Source organism: Oncorhynchus kisutch, linkage group LG19, assembly GCF_002021735.2.
Source record: "Oncorhynchus kisutch isolate 150728-3 linkage group LG19, Okis_V2, whole genome shotgun sequence".
Classification (NCBI taxonomy): Eukaryota; Metazoa; Chordata; class Actinopteri; order Salmoniformes; family Salmonidae; genus Oncorhynchus; species Oncorhynchus kisutch.
In genome coordinates, this window is record NC_034192.2 from 32,515,687 (window position 1) to 32,540,298 (window position 24,612).

At 46.3% G+C, this 24,612-nt stretch overlaps 1 protein-coding gene across 1 annotated transcript in view; it reads right to left on the bottom strand.

The window, feature by feature from the left end:
* LOC109910139 (testican-1) overlaps nt 1–24,612 on the bottom strand; it is a 115,838-nt gene that overhangs the window by 51,306 nt on the left and 39,920 nt on the right. Inside the window, exons 4-5 of the mRNA XM_031797241.1 lie at nt 23,700–23,832; nt 21,412–21,535 (exon numbers count right to left, since the gene is read on the bottom strand). Of these exons, the coding sequence (XP_031653101.1) occupies nt 21,412–21,535; nt 23,700–23,832 (257 nt within the window). The remainder of the gene's footprint in view (nt 1–21,411; nt 21,536–23,699; nt 23,833–24,612) is intronic.

Consider the following 24,612-nt stretch of genomic DNA (forward strand, 5'->3'; position numbering starts at 1 on the left):
GTCAGTTAGGATCCCACTTTATTTTAAGAATTAGACATGTCATAATTATGGTAGAGAGAATTATTTATTTAAGCTTTTATTTCTTTCATCACATTCCCAGTGGGTCAGAAGTTTACATACACTCAATTAGTATTTGGTAGCATTGCCTTTAATTGTTTAACTTCTGTCAAATCCAAGATTGTAACGGCTTTCTTCTATCTCCTCCTCGGACGAGGAGGTGTAGCAAGGATCGGACCAAAATGCAGCGTAGCTATTGCAATCCATGTTTATTAAATAATAAAGAAACACGAACTTACAAAAACAATAAACGTAATGTGAAAACCGAAACAGCCCTATCTGGTGCAAACACAAAGACAGGAACAATCACCCACAAAATACACAGTGAAACCCCGGCTACCTAAATATGGTTCCCAATCAGAGACAACGAGAATCACCTGACTCTGATTGAGAACCGCCTCAGGCAGCCAAACCTATGCTACACCCCTACTCAGCCGCAATCCCAATGCCTACAAAACCCCAATACGAAACACAACAAAATAAACCCATGTCACACCCTGGCCTGACCAAATATATAACGAAAACACAAAATACTATGACCAAGGCATGACAGAACCCCCCCCCCCTAAGGTGCGGACTCCCGGACGCACCTCAAAACCATAGGGAGGGTCCGGGTGGGCGTCTGTCCATGGTGGCGGCTCCGGCTCGGGACGTGGACCCCACTCCATTAATGTCATAGTTCCTCCCCTTCGCGTCCTGGGATAATCCACCCTCGCCGCCGACCATGGCCTAATAGTCCTCACCCAGAACCCCACTGGACTGAGGGGCAGCTTGTGACTGAGGGGCAGCTCGGGACTGAGGGGCAGCTCGGGACTGAGGCAGCTCGGAACTGAGGGGAAGCTCGGGACTGAGGGGAAGCTCGGGACTGAGGGGCAGCTCGGGACTGAGGGGAAGCCCGGGACTGAGGGGAAGCCCGGGACTGAGGGGAAGCCCAGTACTGAGGGGAAGCCCAGTACTGAGAGGAAGCCCAGTACTGAGAGGAAGCCCAGTACTGAGATGAAGCTCAGGCAGGTAGTTGGCTCCGGCAGATCCTGGCTGGCTGGCGGATCTGGAAGAGTCTGGTTGACTGGCAGATCTGGAAGATCATGGCTGACTGGCAGATCTGGAAGAATCTGGTTGACTGGCAGATCTGGAAGAATCTGGTTGACTGGCAGATCTGGAAGATCATGGCTGACTGGCGGATCTAGCTGCTCTGGCTGCTCCATGCAGACTGGCAGCTCTGGCTGCTCCATGCAGACTGGCAGCTTTGGCTGCTCCATGCAGACTGGCAGCTCTATGCAGACTGACAGCTCTGGCTGCTCCATGCAGTCAGGCAGCTCAGGCTGCTCCGAACAGGCAGGAGGCTCCGGCAGCGCTGTAGAGGAGGAAGGCTCTGGAAGCGCTGAACAGGCGGGAGACTCCGACAGCGCAGGAGAGGAGGAAAAACGCTGGCTGCGCTGAACAGGCGGGAGGCTCCGACAGCGCTAGAGGGAAGGAAGGCTCTGGCTGTGCTGAACAGGCGGGGCGCACTGAAGGCCTGGTGCGTGGTGCTGGAACTGGTGGTACTGGATCGAGGACATGCCCAGGAAGCCTGGTGCGGGGAGCTGCCACCGGCGGACTGGTGTTTGGAGGTGGCTCTGGATAGACCGGACCGTGCAGGCGCACTGGAGCTCTTGAGCACCGAGCCTGCCCAACCTTACCTGGCTCGATGCCCACTCTAGCCCGGCCAATACGAAGAGCTGGTATGAACCGCACCGGGCTATGCACCCGCACTGGAAACACCGTGCGCTCCATAGCATAACACGGTGCCTGCCCGGTCTCTCTAGCCCCCCGGTAAGCACAGGGAGTTTGCGCAGGTCTCCTACCTGGCATAGCCATACTCCCTGTAAGCCCCCCCCCCCCCCCCCCAATACATTTCTGGGGCCGACTCTCAGGCTTCCATCCGCGTCGCCGTGCTGCCTCCTCATACCAGCGCCTTTTCCGCTTTCCCCGCCTCCAGTTCTTCCTTGGGGCGGCGATATTCTCCAGGCTGAGCCCAGGGTCCTTTACCGTCCAATATCTCCTCCCAAGTCCAGAAGTCCTTTGATCGCTGCTCCTCACGATTAACAGGGAGAGTTGGCTCAGGTCTGACTCCTGACTCTGCCACTCTCTCCCTGAGCCCCCCCCCAATACATTTTTGGGGCTGACTTTTGGGTTTCTTTCTGCGCCGCCGTGTCTTTCTCTTCGACTCCATTCTCCTATAGCCCTCTTCGCACTGCTCCAGCAAATCCCAGGCGGGCTCCGGCACTCTCTCTGGGTCGACCGCCCACCTGTCTATTTCCTCCCACGTTGTATACTCCATACTCCTGCTGTCCATAACGTCCTCCCATGTTCATTCCTCCTTTCGCTGCTCCTGCTGTCGCTGCCTGTTACCACGCTGCTTGGTCCGTGTGTGGTGGGTGATTCTGTAACGGCTTTCTTCTATCTCCTCCTCGGACGAGGAGGTGTAGCAAGGATCGGACCAAAATGCAGCGTGGCTATTGCAATCCATGTTTATTAAATAATAAAGAAACACGAACTTACAAAAACAATAAACGTAATGTGAAAACCGAAACAGCCCTATCTGGTGCAAACACAAAGACAGGAACAATCACCCACAAAATACACAGTGAAACCCCGGCTACCTAAATATGGTTCCCAATCAGAGACAACGAGAATCACCTGACTCTGATTGAGAACCGCCTCAGGCAGCCAAACCTATGCTACACCCCTACTCAGCCACAATCCCAATGCCTACAAAACCCCAATACGAAACACAACAAAATAAACCCATGTCACACCCTGGCCTGACCAAATATATAACGAAAACACAAAATACTATGACCAAGGTGTGACAAAGATGGCGTAGCAGTCAGACGTCTTGTCGTGTCGTGTCCCTTGTATATATCGTTTTTTTTTTTCAACATATATATATTTTTTTCGCATATCTTTTAAAACATTTTGCTAAACCTAAACTTCTAAATACTCTCCTGCAACCCGCCTCACCCAATGTAGCGCGGATCTGCTTTTTTTCTAAAGTATTTATATTTACTTCGGATCCGGAACCCCTCAACTGAAGCTAGCCAGCTAACTACCAGCTATTAGTCAGCAAACCATTGCTAGCGGTCTTCAGCTAACCGGTCATCAGCTAACCTTTAGCTCGGAAAGCTCTCGCCAGTTCGAACAACGCGACTCTAACCAGAGCATAACGGACCTATTATTTTTTATCCCCGGATTTCCACCGGATTCCCACCGCAAGCGGGAACATTTTCAGCTGGATCTTCACAACTAGCTAACTAGCTAACCGCAACCCCGGATGATTACTCCTGGCTAGCGTTTCCATCCACTTAGCTTGAAGCTAGCCCGGCCAGAGCTCCTGTGCTACCACCGAAGCATACTCCTGGGCTACAATATCTGGACCCACGACCGGTCTATCGATGTCACCGCATGAAGAGGCATAAACAGACTCACCCCATCGCGATGTCCCCCAAAGGCTAACTTTCTAGCCCTTGCTATCTCCTTGCTTGCTAATTCGGCCTGCTAACTGCTAGCTTGTTAAGCCCCGGTCCGCTAACTGCTACCTTGTTTAGCCCCGGCCTACTAACTGTTAGCTTGTTAGCACAGGCCTGCTAACCGTCTGAATCGTCGCGTCCCAACCACTCACTGGACCCATATTTACTTTCAATCTCTTTTCGATTTTTTATTCGTTTATACCTTCCGGTAACCTGCCTCACCCAATGTGATACGGAATCGCTATTATTTTTATTTTTAGAACACATTCAAGAACCTCCAGAAGCTAACCAGCTAACTAGCTACAAGCTATTTAATCATTGTTAGCCACTGCTAGCGGCTTTTACCTTCTGCACAGCCAGCCAGTTTTTTACCTGGCTAATACTCGCCAGTCTAGCTTCCCTGCCCCATCCACCGCTGCCCCCTGGACACTGATCACTTGGCTACATAGCTGATGCATGCTGGACTGTCCATTAATCACGGTACTCCATTCTGCTTGTTTATGTTTTATCTGTCGGCCCCAGCCGCACTCAGGCTCTGTGTGTAGTTAATCCGACCCTCCCTGCCTAGTCAACGCCATTTTACCTGCTGTTGTTGTGCTAGTTGATTAGCTGTTGTTGTCTCACCTACTGTTTTAGCTAGCTCTCCCAATTCAACACCTGTGATTACTGTATGCCTCGCTGTATGTCTCTCTCAAATGTCAATATGCCTTGTATACTGTTGTTCAGGTTAGTTATTATTGTTTTAGTTTACAATGGAGCCCCTAGTTCCACTCTTCATACCCCTGATACCTCCTTTGTCCCACCTCCCACACATGCGGTGACCTCACCCATTACAACCAACATGTCCAGAGATACAACCTCTCTCATCATCACCCAGTGCCTGGGCTTACCTCCGCTGTACCCGCACCCCACCATACCCCTGTCTGCGCATTATGCCCTGAATATATTCTACCATGCCCAGAAATCTGCTCCTTTTATTCTCTGTCCCCAACGCTCTAGGCGACCAGTTTTGATAGCCTTTAGCCGCACCCTCATACTACTCCTCCTCTGTTCCGCGGGTGATGTGGAGGTAAACCCAGGCCCCACATGTCCCCAGGCACCCTCATTTGTTGTCTTCTGTGATCGAAAAAGCCTTGGTTTCATGCATGTCAACATCAGAAGCCTCCTCCCTAAGTTTGTTTTACTCACTGCTTTAGCACACTCTGCTAACCCTGATGTCCTTGCCGTGTCTGAATCCTGGCTCAGGAAGGCCACCAAAAATTCTGAGATTTCCATACCCAACTATAACATTTTCCGTCAAGATAGAACTGCCAAAGGGGGAGGAGTTGCAGTCTACTGCAGAGATAGCCTGCAAAGTAATGTCATACTTTCCAGGTCCATACCCAAACAGTTCGAACTACTAATTTTGAAAATTACTCTCTCCAGAAATAAGTCTCTCACTGTTGCCGCCTGCTACCGACCCCCCTCAGCTCCCAGCTGTGCCCTGGACACCATTTGTGAATTGATCGCCCCCCATCTAGCTTCAGAGTTTGTTCTGTTAGGTGACCTAAACTGGGATATGCTTAACACCCCGGCAGTCCTACAATCTAAGCTAGATGCCCTCAATCTCACACAAATCATCAAGGAACCCACCAGGTACAACCCTAAATCTGTAAACAAGGGCACCCTCATAGACGTCATCCTGACCAACTGGCCCTCCAAATACACCTCCGCTGTCTTCAACCAGGATCTCAGCGATCACTCCCTCATTGCCTGTATCCGCTACGGAGCCGCAGTCAAACGACCACCCCTCATCACTGTCAAACGCTCCCTAAAACACTTCTGTGAGCAGGCCTTTCTAATCGACCTGGCCCGGGTATCCTGGAAGGACATTGACCTCATCCCGTCAGTTGAGGATGCCTGGTCATTCTTTAAAAGTAACTTCCTCACCATTTTAGATAAGCATGCTCCGTTCAAAAAATGCAGAACTAAGAACAGATATAGCCCTTGGTTCACTCCAGACCTGACTGCCCTCGACCAGCACAAAAACATCCTGTGGCGGACTGCAATAGCATCGAATAGTCCCCGCGATATGCAACTGTTCAGGGAAGTCAGGAACCTATACACGCAGTCAGTCAGGAAAGCTAAGGCCAGCTTCTTCAGGCAGAAATTTGCATCCTGTAGCTCCGACTCCAAAAAGTTCTGGGACACTGTGAAGTCCATGGAGAACAAGAGCACCTCCTCCCAGCTGCCCACTGCACTGAGGCTAGGTAACACGGTCACCACCGATAAATCCATGATTATCGAAAACGTCAACAAGCATTTCTCAACGGCTGGCCATGCCTTCCGCCTGGCTACTCCAACCTCGGCCAACAGCTCCGCCCCCCCCCCCCGCATCTACTCGCCCAAGCCTCTCCAGGTTCTCCTTTACCCAAATCCAGATAGCACATGTTCTGAAAGAGCTGCAAAACCTGGACCCGTACAAATCAGCTGGGCTTGACAATCTGGACCCTCTATTTCTGAAACTATCCGCCGCCATTGTCGCAACCCCTATTACCAGCCTGTTCAACCTCTCTTTCATATCGTCTGAGATCCCCAAGGATTGGAAAGCTGCCGCAGTCATCCCCCTCTTCAAAGGGGGAGACACCCTGGACCCAAACTGTTACAGACCTATATGCATCCTGCCCTGCCTATCTAAGGTCTTCGAAAGCCAAGTCAACAAACAGGTCACTGACCATCTCGAATCCCACTGTACCTTCTCCGCTGTGCAATCTGGTTTCCGAGCCGGTCACGGGTGCACCTCAGCCACGCTCAAGGTACTAAACGATATCATAACCGCCATCGATAAAAGACAGTACTGTGCAGCCGTCTTCATCGACCTTGCCAAGGCTTTCGACTCTGTCAATCACCATATTCTTATCGGCAGACTCAGTAGCCTCGGTTTTTCGGATGACTGCCTTGCCTGGTTCACCAACTACTTTGCAGACAGAGTTCAGTGTGTCAAATCGGAGGGCATGCTGTCCGGTCCTCTGGCAGTCTCTATGGGGGTGCCACAGGGTTCAATCCTCGGGCCGACTCTTTTCTCTGTATATATCAATGATGTTGCTCTTGCTGCGGGCGATTCCCTGATCCACCTCTACACAGACGACACCATTCTATATACTTCCGTCCCGTCCTTGGACACTGTGCTATCTAACCTCCAAACGAGCTTCAATGCCATACAACACTCCTTCCGTGACCTCTAACTGCTCTTAAACGCTACTAAAAACCAAATGCATGCTTTTCAACCATTCACTGCCTGCACCCGCACGCCTGACTAGCATCACCAACCTGGATGGTTCCAACCTTGAATATGTGGACATCTATAAGTACCTAGGTGTCTGACTGTAAACTCTCCTTCCAGACTCATATCAAACATCTCCAATCTAAAATCAAATCTGGAGTAGGCTTTCTATTCCGCAACAAAGCCTCCTTCACTCACGCCGCCAAACTTACTCTAGTAAAACTGACTATCCTACCGATCCTCGACTTCGGCGATGTCATCTACAAAATTGCTTCCAACACTCTACTCAGCAAACTGGATGCAGTTTATCACAGTGCCATCCGTTTTGTCACTAAAGCACCTTATTCCACCCACCACTGCGACCTGTATGCTCTAGTCGGCTGGCCCTCGGTACATATTCGTCGCCAGACCCTTCGTTCCAGTTCTCTGCTGCCTGTGACTGGAACGAATTGCAAAAATCGCTGAAGTTGGAGACTTTTATCTCCCTCACCAACTTCAAACATCTGCTATCTGAGCAGCTAACCGATCGCTGCAGCTGTACATAGTCTATCGGTAAATAGCCCACCCATTTTTACCTACCTCATCCCCATACTGTTTTTATTTATTTACTTTTCTGCTCTTTTGCACACCAATATCTCTACCTGTACATGACCATCTGATCATTTATCACTCCAGTGTTAACCTGCAAAATTGTAATTATTCGCCTACCTCCTCATGCCTTTTGCACACAATGTATATAGACTTCCCCTTTTTTTCTACTGTGTTATTGACTTGTTAATTGTTTACTCCATGTGTAACTCTGTGTTGTCTGTTCACACTGCTATGCTTTATCTTGGCCAGGTCGCAGTTGCAAATGAGAACTTGTTCTCAACTAGTCTACCTGGTTAAATAAAGGTGAAATAAAATAAATAAAATAAAATTTTTGGGTGAATTTTGGCCTATTCCTCATGACAGAGATGGTGTAACTGAGTCAGGTTTGTAGGCCTCCTAGCTCACACAGTCTTTTTCAGTTCTGCCCACAAATTTTCTATAGGATTGAGGTCAGGGCTTTGTGATGGCCACTCCAATACCTTGACTTTGTTGTCCTTAAGCCATTTTGCCACAACTTTGGAAGTATGCTTGGGGTCATTGTCCATTTGGAAGACCCATTTGCGACCAAGCTTTAACTTCCTGACTGACGTTGCTTCAATATACACACAATTTTCCTACCTCATGATGCCATCTATTTTGTGACGTGCACCAGTCCCTCCTGCAGCAAAGCACCCCCAAAACATGATACTGCCACCCCCCGTGATTCATGGTTGGGATGGTGTTCTTCGGCTTGCAAGCCTCCTCCTTTTTCCTCCAAACATAAAGATGGTCATTATGGACAAACAGTTCTATTTTTGTTTCATCAGAACAGAGGACATTTCTCCAAAAAGTATGATCTTTGTCCCCATGTGCAGTTGCAAACCATAGTCTGGCTTTTTATGGCGGTTTTGGAGCAGTGGCTTCTTCCTTGCTGAGCGGCCTTTCAGGTTATGTCGATATAGGACTCGTTTTACTGTGGATATAGATACTTTGTACCTGTTTCCTCCAGCATCTTCACAAGGTCCTTTGCTGTTGTTCTGGGATTGATTTGCACTTTTCGCACCAAAGTACGTTCATCTCTAGCAAACAGGACGCGTCTCCTTCCTGAGCGGAATGACGGCTGCGGGGTCCCATGGTGTTTATACTTGCGCACTATTGTTTATACAGATCAATGTGGTACCTTCAGGCGTTCATGAACCAGACTTGTGGAGGTCTACAAATACATTTCTGAGGTCTGGGCTGATTTCTTTAGATTTTCCTATGATGTCAAGGAAAGGGGTACTGAGTTTGAAGGTAGGCCTTGAAATACATCCACAGGTACACCTCCAATTGACTCAAATTATGTCAATTAGCCTAACAGAAGCTTCTAAAGTCATGACATAATTTTCAGGAATTTTCCAAGCTGTTTAAAGGCACAGTCAACTTAGTGTATGTAAACTTCTGACCCACTGGAATTGTGATACAGTTAAATAATCTGTCTGTAAACAATTGTTGGAAAAATGACTTGTGTCATGCACAAAGTAGATGTCCTAAACGACTTGCCAAAACCATAGTTTGTTAACAAGAAATTTGTGGAGTAGTTGAAAAACTAGTTTTAATGACTCCAACCTAAGTGTATGTAAACTTCTGACTTCAACTGTAGATATGTGTTGACTAAAAGAAGCAGCAAGTAATGTCTGCTAAATAATCAAGTTGATGGCGCAGTCATATAGCCTCGGCACCTACTGTACATAAAGCTGAGTGACTCACTCATTCTTGGCTTCGGACCAAAATAAATAAGTACCAACAATCTTTCTGATCGTCTTTAATAAAGAAATGTTTTGAATGACCTCGAACTGCACCATCTCCGTCGCCCACACGCACTTTAAACATTTGGATAATAAAGCATATTGAAGATAGAAGCCGCCTCTTAATGAGTTCCAAGTGCCGATCTGTTACCCAACGATTATTATTATTATTATGATTATTAACCCTGCATTATAATTCTATAAAAGGCCCGTAGATATTCTCACAGAGCAGATTTGCCTTAACAAAAAATGACCACTGTCTCTTGCACATGTCCTTTTCCTTTCATAATGCATCCTTATTTACAAAGCGATTATTATTATTATTATTAACCCTGCATTATAATGACATAAAATCCCCTTAGATATTCTCACAAAACAGATTTGCCCTTAATGAAAAAATTAACCTTAGATATTCATTTAGAATCTAAATGTAAATGTAAACCTAAATGTAATTATTGGCTGAGAGTCACGTCATTGGCGGAGAGTCAGGCGGCATCGGTGGAGAATCAGGCGGAGAATGACATGTTGAAGAGGGCCAGGAACGGGATGGAGTCACAACCCATGGCAGGCACACCTGTGAGCTCGGGAACTCCACCTCCTGTTTGTGGTCTCTGCAAACAACGGGTCCTTGATGAAAATACCTGTCTATTTCTGGAAAAATCACCCCGATTACCTCTTTAGTCATCTCAGTTTACTTATTTGCTTATGGTTTTGCCTTCACCTAGCGACCTGTTTAAATTATATGAGCAAAAAATATTCCATTTTACTTGTAATGGCAAGCCAGACAAAAAAAAGGGCCTACTGTCTCACCCCATGTTCAATGACGGCCTTTTCCCCTTTATTCAGATTACAACCGCTCACTTTCGGTTATTTGAAAATGGAAAAATCTCCAAAATATCGTACTTTTTTAAACAAGGACTTGAAAATGAGATTGTGAACTCAGCAAACAACGTTTCCACTATGAGAATGAGAATGGTAAATGACTATAATTAATACATTAATTCAATACATTGGAATACAAAAGAAGCCATCCACCCATGATGGACTATTAGCAGGACAATAGACTCTTAATAGCCCGGCTCCTGTATGTGTGAAAATCCCCCCAATTTGTAATATATTTGATGCTTAATGGAAGCATAAAGATGTTGATGAACAGATACTGTACAGTATACTGTGTGCTTTATTCAGCGGTTGCATAAGGTTTTGAGTTAGAAATGTCAAACTTTTGAGTATTTAAACCTCTTCGGGATCGGTGTCTCTTCCACGGGACAGTTGAGCTAATGTAGGCTAATGCGATTAGCATGAGGTTGTAAATAACAAGAACATTTCCCAGGACATAGACATATCTGATATTGGCACAAAGCTTAAATTCTTGTTAATCTAACTGCACTGTCCAATTTACAGTCGCTATTACAGTGAAAGAATACCATGCTATTGTTTGAGGAGAGTGCGTAATTTTTAACATGAAAAGCTATTAATAAACATATTAGGAACATTTGGGCAGTCTTGATACAATTTTTTAAAACAGAAATACAATGGTTCATTGTATCAGTCTAAACTTTTGCACATACACTGCTGCCATCTAGTGGACAACATCTAAATTGCATCTGGGCTGGAATAATATATTATGGCCTTTCTCTTGCATTTCAAAGATGATAGTAAAAAAAATACAAAAGAACAGTTGTTTTTTTCTTTGTATTATCTTTTACCAGATCTATTCTGTTATATTCTCCTACATTCCTTTCACATTTCCACAAAGTACAAAGTGTTTTCTTTCAAATGGGACCAAGAATATGCATATCCTTGCTTCACGGCCTGAGCTACAGGCAGTTAGATTTGAGTATGCCATTTTAGGAGAACATTTAAAAAAATGGGGCATATTTTTTTATCTTTATTTAACCAGGCAAGTCAGTTAAGAACAAATTCTTATTTTCAATGACGGCCTAGGAACAGTGGGTTAACTGCCTGTTCAAGGGCAGAACGACAGATTTTGTACCTTGTCAGCTCGGGGATTTGAACTTGCAACCTTTCGGTTACTAGTCCGTTGCTCTAACCACTAGGCTACACTCCTTAATAAAATAACGAGAAAAAAAACTCAAAATGCAGATGTTTACTTCAACTACATTTTAGTTCTACTTCCCCCCAGCTCCACGACCACGAGTAAAACCTTGCTGAGATGATCAATGCATTTGTTGCATTGTTGTATCGTCAATTTCTCAACCCAAAACGTCTTGATGGCCTTCACCAGTTCATTTTTGCTTGTTGGCTTGGCAGAGTTACGTATGAATTTTTCAGAATAAAGTAGGCTAATAAAGGCAACAAATTATTGCTTACTGGAACACCCAAAGTCATCCCATTGTTATAATAAGATTTGAAGCAATAGCCTACCCGAATGTGGTCAACTATTCCAGCACCGTCACGCTGCTCCGAGACAAGCATGGGGACTGGTCATGATAAATCAACAACATTTTTTTTTTCATTGAATCTCCGTTTGGGTATTGGTTAGACTACAATCAGGGTGTGGAAATGTTAGGATTATTTTTGCTCTTAGTAGCCTACTCCCGACCGGTCACGTTGTACAGAGCCATATTTTCCTGTTTTTTGTTTTTTCTTGGAATAGAAACACCATAATATTAATCACATTAATTAAGCTACATTTCTTAAAATCAATTCCATATACTATGTTCTTACAAAAAAGGTTTTCAATTCTCCAGTACAGCCAATATTAAAAACGGTCAAATGCTTCTCAAATATGCCCTCTGTTGGTCAAACTAGCACTAACTAGCATTAATAACAACAATGGCTGACACTTAAATAACGTGCCATAAAATTCTTCGGCAGCCCGCAAGGTGTACTGCAGTATGACGCAACTTTTAAAGGAAGAACCACTGTAACTAGCCTGTCTTGACCTCTTTCTCCCTTCTCTCTCCAGATGAAATCCTGAAACTAGTGATGCCCTGCTGCCCGACAACCTGCCCGCTCGAACCCATCCTCTTTTCCCTTCTCCAGACCATCTCTGGAGACCTTCTCCCATTCCTCACCTCCCTCATCAACTCACCCCGTACCACTGGCTGCTTCCCCTCTGACTTCAAAATTATCACAGTCGCTCCCCTCCTCAAGAAACCAACACTTGACTCCTCTGACGTGAAAAAGCTATAGAACGGTATACTTTCTTAATTTTTTTCCCAAAACACTTGAGTGTGCTGTCTCTGACCAACGCTCTTGTTATCTCTCTCAGAATGAACTTCTTGACTCTAACCAGTCAGGCTTCGAGATGAGTCACTCAACAGAGACTGCTCTGCTGTGTCACGGAAGCCCTTCTCACTGCCAAAGCTGACTCGCTCTCCTTTATTCTCACTCTCCTAGATCTATCCTCTGTCTTCGGCATCGTGAACCATCAGATCCTCCTCTCCAACCTCTCAGGGCCGGGCGTCTCAGGCTTGGCACACGCTTGGATTTCATCCTAACTGGCAGGCCGCTCCTACCAGGTGACGTTGATAGTATCTGTGTCTGACCACGTGCTCTCACTACTGGTGTCCCCCAGGGCTTGGTTCTAGGCCTTCTCCACTTCTCTCTATATAACCTGTTCACTCAGCTCTGTCATATCCTCACATGGTCTCTCCTATCATTGCTTTGCGGATGACACTCAACTACTTTTCTCCTTCCCCACTTCTGACACCCAGGTGTTGACAAGCATCTCCGCAGGCAGTCCCAGGCAGATATCTCAGCGTGGATGTCGACCCACCACCTCAAGCTCAACCTAGACAAGATGGAGCTGCTCTTCTTCCCGTGTATGGCCTGCTCGCTCCAAGATCTCTCATTCACGGTTGACAACTCCATGGTGTCCCCATCCCAGAGTGGAAAGAACCTTGACGTGACCCTGGACTACACCCTGTCATTCTCTGCAAACATCAAAGTAGTGACTCGCTCCTGTAGGTTCATGCTCTACAAAATCCTCACACAGGAAGAGGCGCAGGTCCTAATCTCCTGTCTGGACTACTGCAATTCGCTGCCAGTTGGGTTCCCCGCTTGTGCCATCAAACCCCTGCAACTTATCCAGAACGCCGCAGCCCGCCTGGAGTTCAACCTTCCCAAGTTCTTCCATGTCACCCTGCTCCTCCCCACACTCCACTGGCTTCCAGTCAAAGCTCACATCCACTACAAGACCATGGTACTTGCCTAAGAAGCAGCAAGAGGAACTGCCCCTCCCAACCTTCAGGCTATGCTCAAACCCTACAGCCCATCCAGAGTCCTCCGTTCTGCCACCTCTGGTCTCTTGGCCCTTCCACCCCGACAGGACAAGGAAGAGCCTAGTCAAAGCTCTTCTCTGTCCTGGCACCCCGATGGTGGAACAAGCTTCCCCCTGAAGCAAGGTCAGCAGAGTCCCTGCCCATCTTGCTCTATTCTCCCAATTTACCACCTTTATTGACGATATTTTGCTCCAACAGAGCGATCCCATCCCCAAATATATAAATTTCACCCCACATGATCATTACGTACATGATGCACTATGGGTGTGGATACATTACAAAACATGGCTATGCAAAAACAAATCATACTTAAATCATACTTAGGATAATGTATAAAAATGCCCAGTTGCCCATTATTTTGGCTACAATGGCTAAGAAGAGAGCTCAGTGACTTTGAAATAGGGGTCTCAAAGGAGCATAGGGGATTTAAAGGTGGTGTGTGTGGTGTGTGTCTCAGTCACCAAATCTCAACCCAATTGAACACTGAACACTTATGGGAGATTCTGGAGTGGAGCCTGAGACAGCGTTTTCCACCACCATCAACAAAACATCAAATTATGGAATTTCTCGTAGAAGAATGGCGTCGCACACCTCCAATAGTGTTCCAGACACTTGTAGGATCTATGCCAAGGCGCATTGAAGCTTTTCTGGCTATTATGTTGGTGTTTACCTGTTTGTATAGCTATATACATAAAGAGATGGAAAGGGGGTGTGCTCTCCGTCATAAGCAGGAGATTACAGTGAGGGAGGGAATGAGAGCTGTTGCTTTATATCCCTCCCTCCTTTCCTCCCCCTTCATTCTATGAAAAGGCCTACAGTTATAAGTATGTCACGTAAAGTTACTACAGACAGACATGGCTGATTCCTTGGTCTCCGTCCCAAATAGCAGTATATTCTCTATATAGCGCAAGGGCCCATAGGGGATACGGTCATTTGGGAAGCAGCCAAGGTGTCACTGTAATACCAAGCCCACCACTCTTAGTCCCTACACCAGGATTGTGTTTTGGCCCCCCCCCCCCCCCCCCCCCCCCCCCCCCCCCCCCCCCACACACACACACACACACACACTCTCTATCCATCCCTCAGCACATTTTCCAACTGGAGGAGAAAACCTCTCCATGCTGTTTGCCTTTAGATTATATTTCTCTTCTGGAATACCTTCAATAATCTCCTGAAATACAACTTTCATGACAGACAATAAGACACACACTCACTCCCTCAGCCTCCATACTGCTATACTGTCTTAACACACACTCACTCCCTCAGCCTCCATACTGCTATACTGTCTTAACACACACTCACTCCCTCAGCCTCCATACTGCTATACTGTCTTAACACACACACACTCACTCCCTCACCCTCCATACTGCTATACTGTCTTAACAAACACTCACTCCCTCACCCTCCATACTGCAATACTGTCTTAACACACACTCACTCCCTCACCCTCCCTACTGTAATACTGTCTTAACACACACTCACTCCCTCACCCTCCATACTGCTATACTGTCTTAACACACACTCACTCCCTTACCCTCCATACTGCTATACTGTCTTAACACACACTCACTCCCTCACCCTCCATACTGCTATACTGTCTTAACACACACACACTCACTCCCTCACCCTCTATACTGCTATCCTGTCTTAAAACACACACACACTCACTCCCTCACCCTTCATACTGCTATACTGTCTTAACACACAGTCACTCCCTCACCCTCCATACTGCTATACTGTCTTAACACACACTCACTCCCTCACCCTCCATACTGCTATCCTGTCTTAACACACACACACTCACTCCCTCACCCTTCATACTGCTATACTGTCTTAATAACACACACTCACTCCCTCACCCTCCATACTACTATACTGTCTTAACACACACTCACTCCTTCACTCTCCATACTGCTATACTGTCTTAACACACACTCACTCCCTTACCCTCCATACTGCTATACTGTCTTAACACAACCTTACTCCCTCACCCTCCATACTGCTATACTGTCTTAACACACACTCACTCGATCACCCTTCATACTGCTATACTGTCTTAACACACACTCACTCACTCCCTCACCCTCCATACTGCTATACTGTCTTAACACACACTCACTCCCTCACCCTCCATACTGCTATACTGTCTTAACACACACTCACCCCCTCACCCTCCATACTGCTATACTGTCTTAACACACACTCACTCACTCCCTCACCCTCCATACTGCTATACTGTCTTAACACACACACACTCACTCCCTCACCCTCCATACTGCTATACTGTCTTAACACTCCCTCACCCTCCATACTGCTATACTGTCTTAACACACACACACTCACTCCCTCACCCTCTATACTGCTATACTGTCTTAACACACACACACTCACTCCCTCACCCTCCATACTGCTATACTGTCTTAACACTCCCTCACCCTCCATACTGCTATACTGTCTTAACACACACACACTCACTCCCTCACCCTCTATACTGTTATCCTGTCTTAACACACACACACTCACTCCCTCACCCTTCATACTGCTATACTGTCTTAACACACACTCACTCCCTCACCCTCCATACTGCTATACTGTCTTAACAAACACTCACTCCCTCACCCTCCATACTGCTATACTGTCTTAACACACTCACTCCCTCACCCTCCATACTGTAATACTGTCTTAACACACACTCACTCCCTCACCCTCCATACTGTAATACTGTCTTAACACACACTCACTCCCTCACCCTCCATACTGCTATATTGTCTTAACACACACTCACTCACTCCCTCACCCTCCATACTGCTATACTGTCTTAACACACACTCACTCCCTCACCCTCCATACTGTAATACTGTCTTGACACACACTCACTCCCTCACCCTCCATACTGCTATACTGTCTTAATAACACACCCTCACTCCCTCACCCTCCATACTGCTATACTGTCTTAGCACACACTCACTCCCTCACCCTCCATACTGCTATACTGTCTTAACACACACACACTCACTCCCTCACCCTCTATATTGCTATCCTGTCTTAACACACACACACTCACTCCCTCACCCTTCATACTGCTATACTGTCTTAACACACACTCACTCCCTCACCCTCCATACTGCTATATTGTCTTAACAAACACTCACTCCCTCACCCTCCATACTGCTATACTGTCTTAACACACACACACTCACTCCCTCACCCTCTATACTGCTATCCTGTCTTAACACACACTCACTCACCCTCTATACTGCTATACTGTCTTAACACACACTCACTCCCTCACCCTCCATACTGTAATACTGTCTTAACACACACTCACTCCCTCACCCTCCATACTGCTATACTGTCTTAATAACACACACTCACTCCCTCACCCTCCATACTGCTATACTGTCTTAGCACACACTCACTCCCTCACCCTCCATACTGCTATACTGTCTTAACACACACACACTCACTCCCTCACCCTCTATACTGCTATCCTGTCTTAACACACACACACACACTCACTCCATCACCCTTCATACTGCTATACTGTCTTAACACACACTCACTCCCTCACCCTCAATACTGCTATCCTGTCTTAACACACACACACACACACACACTCACTCCCTCACCCTTCATACTGCTATACTGTATTAACACACACTCACTCCCTCACCCTCCATACTGCTATACTGTCTTAACAAACACTCACTCCCTCACCCTCCATACTGCTATACTGTCTTAACACACACTCACTCCCTTACTCTCCATACTTTAATACTGTCTTAACACACACTCACTCCCTCACCCTCCATACTGCTATATTGTCTTAACACACACTCACTCCGTCACCCTCCATACTGCTATACTGTCTTAACACACACTCACTCCCTCACCCTCCATACTGCTATACTGTCTTAACACACACTCACTTCCTCACCCTCCATACTGCAATACTGTCTTAACACACACTCACTCCCTCACCCTCCATACTGCTATACTCTCTTAATAACACACACTCACTCCCTCACCCTCCATACTGCTATACTGTCTTAGCACACACTCACTCCCTCACCCTCCATACTGCTATACTGTCTTAACACACACACACTCACTCCCTCACCCTCCATACTGCTATACTCTATTAATAACACACACTCACTCCCTCACCCTCCATACTGCTATACTGTCTTAGCACACACTCACTCCCTCACCCTCCATACTGCTATACTGTCTTAACACACACACACTCACTCCCTCACCCTTCATACTGCTATACTGTCTTAACATACACTCACTCCCTCACCCTCCATACTGCTATATTGTCTTAACAAACACTCACTCCCTCACCCTCCATACTGCTATACTGTCTTAACACACACACACTCACTCCCTCACCATCTATACTGCTATCCTGTCTTAACACACACTCACTCACCCTCTATACTGCTATACTGTCTTAACATACACTCACTCCCTCACCCTCCATACTGTAATACTGTCTTAACACACACTCACTCCCTCACCCTCCATACTGCTATACTGTCTTAATAACACACACTCACTCCCTCACCCTCCATACTGCTATACTGTCTTAACACACACACACTCACTCCCTCACCCTCTATACTGCTATCCTGTCTTAACACACACACACACACTCACTCCATCACCCTTCATACTGCTATACTGTCTTAACACACACTCACTCCCTCACCCTCAATACTGCTATCCTGTCTTAACACACACACACACACACACACACACTCACTCCCTCACCCTTCATACTGCTATACTGTATTAACACACACTCACTCCCTCACCCTCCATACTGCTATACTGTCTTAACAAACACTCACTCCCTCACCCTCCATACTGCTATACTGTCTTAACACACACTCACTCCCTTACTCTCCATACTTTAATACTGTCTTAACACACACTCACTCCCTCACCCTCCATACTGCTATATTGTCTTAACACACACTCACTCCGTCACCCTCCATACTGCTATACTGTCTTAACACACACTCACTCCCTCACCCTCCATACTGCTATACTGTCTTAACACACACTCACTTCCTCACCCTCCATACTGCAATACTGTCTTAACACACACTCACTCCCTCACCCTCCATACTGCTATACTCTCTTAATAACACACACTCACTCCCTCACCCTCCATACTGCTATACTGTCTTAGCACACACTCACTCCCTCACCCTCCATACTGCTATACTGTCTTAACACACACACACTCACTCCCTCACCCTCTTTATTGCTATCCTGTCTTAACACACACACACTCACTCCCTCACCCTTCATACTGCTATACTGTCTTAACATACACTCACTCCCTCACCCTCCATACTGCTATATTGTCTTAACAAACACTCACTCCCTCACCCTCCATACTGCTATACTGTCTTAACACACACACACTCACTCCCTCACCCTCTATACTGCTATCCTGTCTTAACACACACTCACTCACCCTCTATACTGCTATACTGTCTTAACACACACTCACTCCCTCACCCTCCATACTGTAATACTGTCTTAACACACACTCACTCCCTCACCCTCCATACTGCTATACTGTCTTAATAACACACACTCACTCCCTCACCCTCCATACTGCTATACTGTCTTAGCACACACTCACTCCCTCACCCTCCATACTGCTATACTGTCTTAACACACACACACTCACTCCCTCACCCTCTATACTGCTATCCTGTCTTAACACACACACACACACTCACTCACTCCATCACCCTTCATACTGCTATACTGTCTTAACACACACTCACTCCCTCACCCTCAATACTGCTATCCTGTCTTAACACACACACACACACACTCACTCCCTCACCCTTCATACTGCTATACTGTATTAACACACACTCACTCCCTCACCCTCCATACTGCTATACTGTCTTAACAAACACTCACTCCCTCACCCTCCATACTGCTATACTGTCTTAACACACACTCACTCCCTTACTCTCCATACTTTAATACTGTCTTAACACACACTCACTCCCTCACCCTCCATACTGCTATATTGTCTTAACACACACACACTCCGTCACCCTCCATACTGCTATACTGTCTTAACACACACTCACTCCCTCACCCTCCATACTGCTATACTGTCTTAACACACACTCACTTCCTCACCCTCCATACTGCAATACTGTCTTAACACACACTCACTCCCTCACCCTCCATACTGCTATACTCTCTTAATAACACACACTCACTCCCTCACCCTCCATACTGCTATACTGTCTTAGCACACACTCACTCCCTCACCCTCCATACTGCTATACTGTCTTAACACACACTCACTCCTTCACTCTCCATACTGCTATACTGTCTTAACACACACTCACTCACTCCCTTACCCTCCATACTGCTATACTGTCTTAACACAACCTCACTCCCTCACCCTCCATACTGCTATACTGTCTTAACACACACTCACTCCCTTACTCTCCATACTTTAATACTGTCTTAACACACACTCACTCCCTCACCCTCCATACTGCTATATTGTCTTAACACACACTCACTCCGTCACCCTCCATACTGCTATACTGTCTTAACACACACTCACTCCCTCACCCTCCATACTGCTATACTGTCTTAACACACACTCACTTCCTCACCCTCCATACTGCAATACTGTCTTAACACACACTCACTCCCTCACCCTCCATACTGCTATACTCTCTTAATAACACACACTCACTCCCTCACCCTCCATACTGCTATACTGTCTTAGCACACACTCACTCCCTCACCCTCCATACTGCTATACTGTCTTAACACACACTCACTCCTTCACTCTCCATACTGCTATACTGTCTTAACACACACTCACTCACTCCCTTACCCTCCATACTGCTATACTGTCTTAACACAACCTCACTCCCTCACCCTCCATACTGCTATACTGTCTTAACACAACCTCACTCCCTCACCCTCCATACTGCTATACTGAGAGAGAGAGAGAGAGAGAGAGAGAGAGAGAGAGAGAGAGAGAGAGATGGGAAAGGAGGTGGGAAAGAGATAGAAACTCCTTAAACCACAAGGAGTTTTTTTGCTTGTTTTACATTCCAGTGTGTGTGTCCGCATATATGTGACTGCATTAACTTGATTGCCACCGTCTCTGTGATGCATTCAGATTAACCCTGCTCAGGCACACACATCACCACCACTTTCTGATTAAAAGATCTTGTCGGGGCTGTATTTGATCACGAGGAAACTGACTGACAGCTTATGAATCAATTCATAATGAACACATTTGGTCTCTTTTTCATAATGACAGGCCGTGTTTCTACTAATAGCTTTAGCCTCATTGATTTATTTAAAACATACCATTATATCACATCTAGAAGGGTAGAGCTCATCTATGCAGGTTTCAAATTCTATTAGTGCCGATGCAAAATTCACACACAATGCGCTTAATCCAACATGCAATACAACCGCTTGTACTCTGTCCTAACCTGTATTGAAATGCATCATGCGTTGAGTACTTGAAGTACAGCTGCAACACTGGTTTCACAATGTCAGCAGGATATCAATAGTTGTATTTTCACCGCTATGGCTGCAAAGCTCGTACTAAAGAGAGTGAATTATGTGGAGTATGAGCGTTGATAGCACAGTTACAGTGTGATAGTAATGTGATGTATGGAAACAGGCATCTTTAAACCAAACAGGGCCAGACAGAGGCAGCATGTGCTGTCATAATATCAGCGCTTATTTCACTAGATCAAGATGCTACGCTGGGACAAAAGGTTGTGTGTACTTTAACTGGTATGTGCGTGTGTGTGTGTGTGCATGTGCCTGTGTGTGCAACCGAAGCACTTCTTTATTTTGCCAATTAAAAAAGCCACCTACACAATGACTGACTGACTGATACTGAAAGACTCATTGACAGACTGACAGGTTTAGGGTTAAAGGTTACTCACCGGTCTTCTCTGTCTTGTCTCTGTGTGGTTTGACCAGTTCCTGACCAGGCAGACATGGGCACGGTCCCTCACACTTCAGAGCGATGCTCTTCCCTGATGTGCACGCCTGGAACTCCAGCTTACACTACAAAACACAGAGAGTCATGGGTAGTGGAGTCTTTCTTCATGGAGAGGCAGTGGTAATGTTGGACATTCAGCTCAAATGAACAGATGTGGCCACTAAGAAGCTATGTAAACACACTTTTACACAGACCACTGGCTTTCTTTTCCTGGCTTGTGTGTTAGAGCATAGCCATTTTCTCAATGCAACAGCAGAGTACAGTAATCAGGTCATGAATAAATGGAAATAGCCTTTAAATGCACTAAAACAATATCCCTGAAATAATGAACCTTCTGTCAAAATAAAATCCAATTTTCCCTCTGAGGGTCTGCAAGAGATGCACACACGCACACACACACACACACACACACACACACACACACACACACACACACACACACACACACACACACACACACACACACACACACACACACACACACACACACACACACACACACACACACACACACACACACACACACACACACAGTCTCTCTCCTCTCAGCTCTCCCGTTGACACTTTCAATTTCACACATTCCAATTTAAATCCATCACCTCCTCCCTGACAGTTCTTAGATAGCGGCACTAATGTCGCCTAATGCAATTTGTTGACAAAGGTACGCCACTCTCCCGTTCTACACATATTGAATTATCTGTCCAGAGGGAGGAGAGGAAGCCTATGAAATATTCCCCAGAAAATTCAATTTGCTGCCATTTCCAGGCTAGTCAAACACTGTCTGTCAGTATTGAGAACATTCTGGAATATCTCTCTCGCTCTCACTGTGTACGGCTTTGATATGTTTTAAATGATGTACAAATGCAGGAAAGAAACAGAAAATTAGGGAGGTAAAAGTAGAGGGTCAAGTACAGAGAACCGTAGAAGGAAAAGGAAGGAGGGAGAGAGAGAGCGATAGGGAGACGAAGGAATACTATATTTCTCTCTATTTCTGTGTCATTACACTCTAATGACACAGTAATAGAGAGAATTAGGGAACATAAAAGTGAGACACAAAGAAAGAGAGAAGATGAGACAGAGAAAGAGAGAGGACATGATTGTTCCACAGTGAGTGGAGGGGGCCGAAAAGTTCAGACTGAAGCACTACTCATCCAGAGGGTTTAGGAGAGAGGGGGGGATGAGCAAAGAGAGAGAAGGATGAGAAGTGGAGAGAGTTTAGGAGAGAGGAGCAATGTAAAGGGCTTTACTCTGCAAGCTGCAGTCTCTCTCCAGAGATGAAAGCATCCCTCTGATAATGGGATCTGGAGTGTGTGTGTGTGTGTGTATGCATGTGAGAATCCAACATCATTTCACACTTTATAAGAGCACTACACTATAAGAGCCAGATTCTTAGCCCAGGCGCTAACCGTTATATTGCTGTTCGTCTCAGTAGGGGCGACATCACTAGCAGCTAACTGAGGCCACACATTTATCCAGACCACTGAAGCCAGAGGGAGCAGGTAAAAGGAGAGGAGAGAGGGACAACACTGCCACCCCTTTCCCCCTCCCCTCCTTCGCTCTCTGATGGAGAGTGACACCCCAATCCCCCTCTCCACCTCTGGAGTGGATGAGACAAAGGGGAGTGGGGGCAGATATGTGTGTGTGTGTGTGTGTCCGTGTGTGCTAATGACAGGACCCCCATGAGAAGAGGGCCGATTGATCTCGGCGAATCTATGTGGCAGAGGATCGCCTCCCTCAGTGGTAACGCAGGCCAGATTAGATTTTGTGTGTGCATGCGTGCGTGTATGTGTGTCTGTGTGTCTGTGGTTACAGAGTGGTTTCTAGCTATTAAAAGGGCTTACATTCTATGGGCATTTTATCTCAGTAAAGGTGACAGAGGGGGTGAGGTGGAGGGATGGGGGAGCAAAGCAGGGATAATTGGGGAGCAAAAGAGAGGGAAGAACTGAACGAGACCGAGGGAGAAGAGAGGAGAAGAGGGAGAGGTTGTTTTTCTCTAGCCGAAGGACTCTGGAATCAAATGGCATCGGCAGACACAGTTCATCCTCAGCGTCATCCATCACGGCTGACGCGGGCATTTACGGAGCATCGCCATTCCGAAGCTCTCCGTGTGTGTGTGTGTGTGTGTAGACCTATGACTATAAATGAGCAGCCAAACAAGAGATATTAAAGAAAGAGAGAACGAGGGAGAGAGAGAGAGAAGAAGATGGGTTGGGGTGGTATGCGTCTCACCTTAGAGGAGTAGGTGTGGCCATCAGAGCCGCACACGGGGCTGGGGTGGATGACAGGGCACGGTCCACACTTCCCATGGGCCCCTGCTCCTGCCCAGTGTTTGTGGGCCAATCTTTCTTTTCTGGGTTTCACACTAAAGAGAGAGGAGGGGGGGGGGGGGGGGGTCAGTGAGAGACACACGCATACTGCAATATAGTAGCATATTACTCAAAGATAAGCGAACAGATTTGATTGTTCATTTCTACTCGACTCAGTATCTCGATTCCAGATGTCTGAGAGCACTGTGGTAAGAGATCCAGGAAGTTGAACAAAACGGCAGGGGTTTCCAATGACAACAGTGGATGTTAAAGGTGCAATGCAGCTGTTTCATTCACATTCTTTCCAATTGAGCCCTATTGTAAAAGAGGCGTCAAAAACAAAATTCGCCGTCAATTTTTTGTTACATAGAAATAAGAAAACATACAGAAAAGCCGCTGTGCTGTTCAATGTACATGAACCAGGTCAAACATCCCGACCTACGGTTGGCAATGCTCCCACGTAGGGAAATAAGGACGGATTCGAGAACAGCCTTGTGGCTTCAGGCTATTCAGTGTAGGACAGTGGGTAATGTGGTGACCCGGTGTCCAAGTAGGCTACATGTAGCTATGAGTGTGAAAAACATTTCATCACAGATAAGACATTTAACTTGCATCTATATAGTCCATTTGTTTGTGTTGTTGGCCATGGCTAGCTTAATGTTCCCGGTCGGTAGCTAGCTAGCACTGACTCACGTGGCTGCTAGCACCGTCATGATAAGCAGCATGAGTGAGAACGGTAGGGAGCAGGCAGTGTTGAAAAGTCATCTCTAGACATGTTGTACTTTTCTTAAATGTAGTTTGTAACTGACTAAAACAAGCAGACAGCACGAAAATTG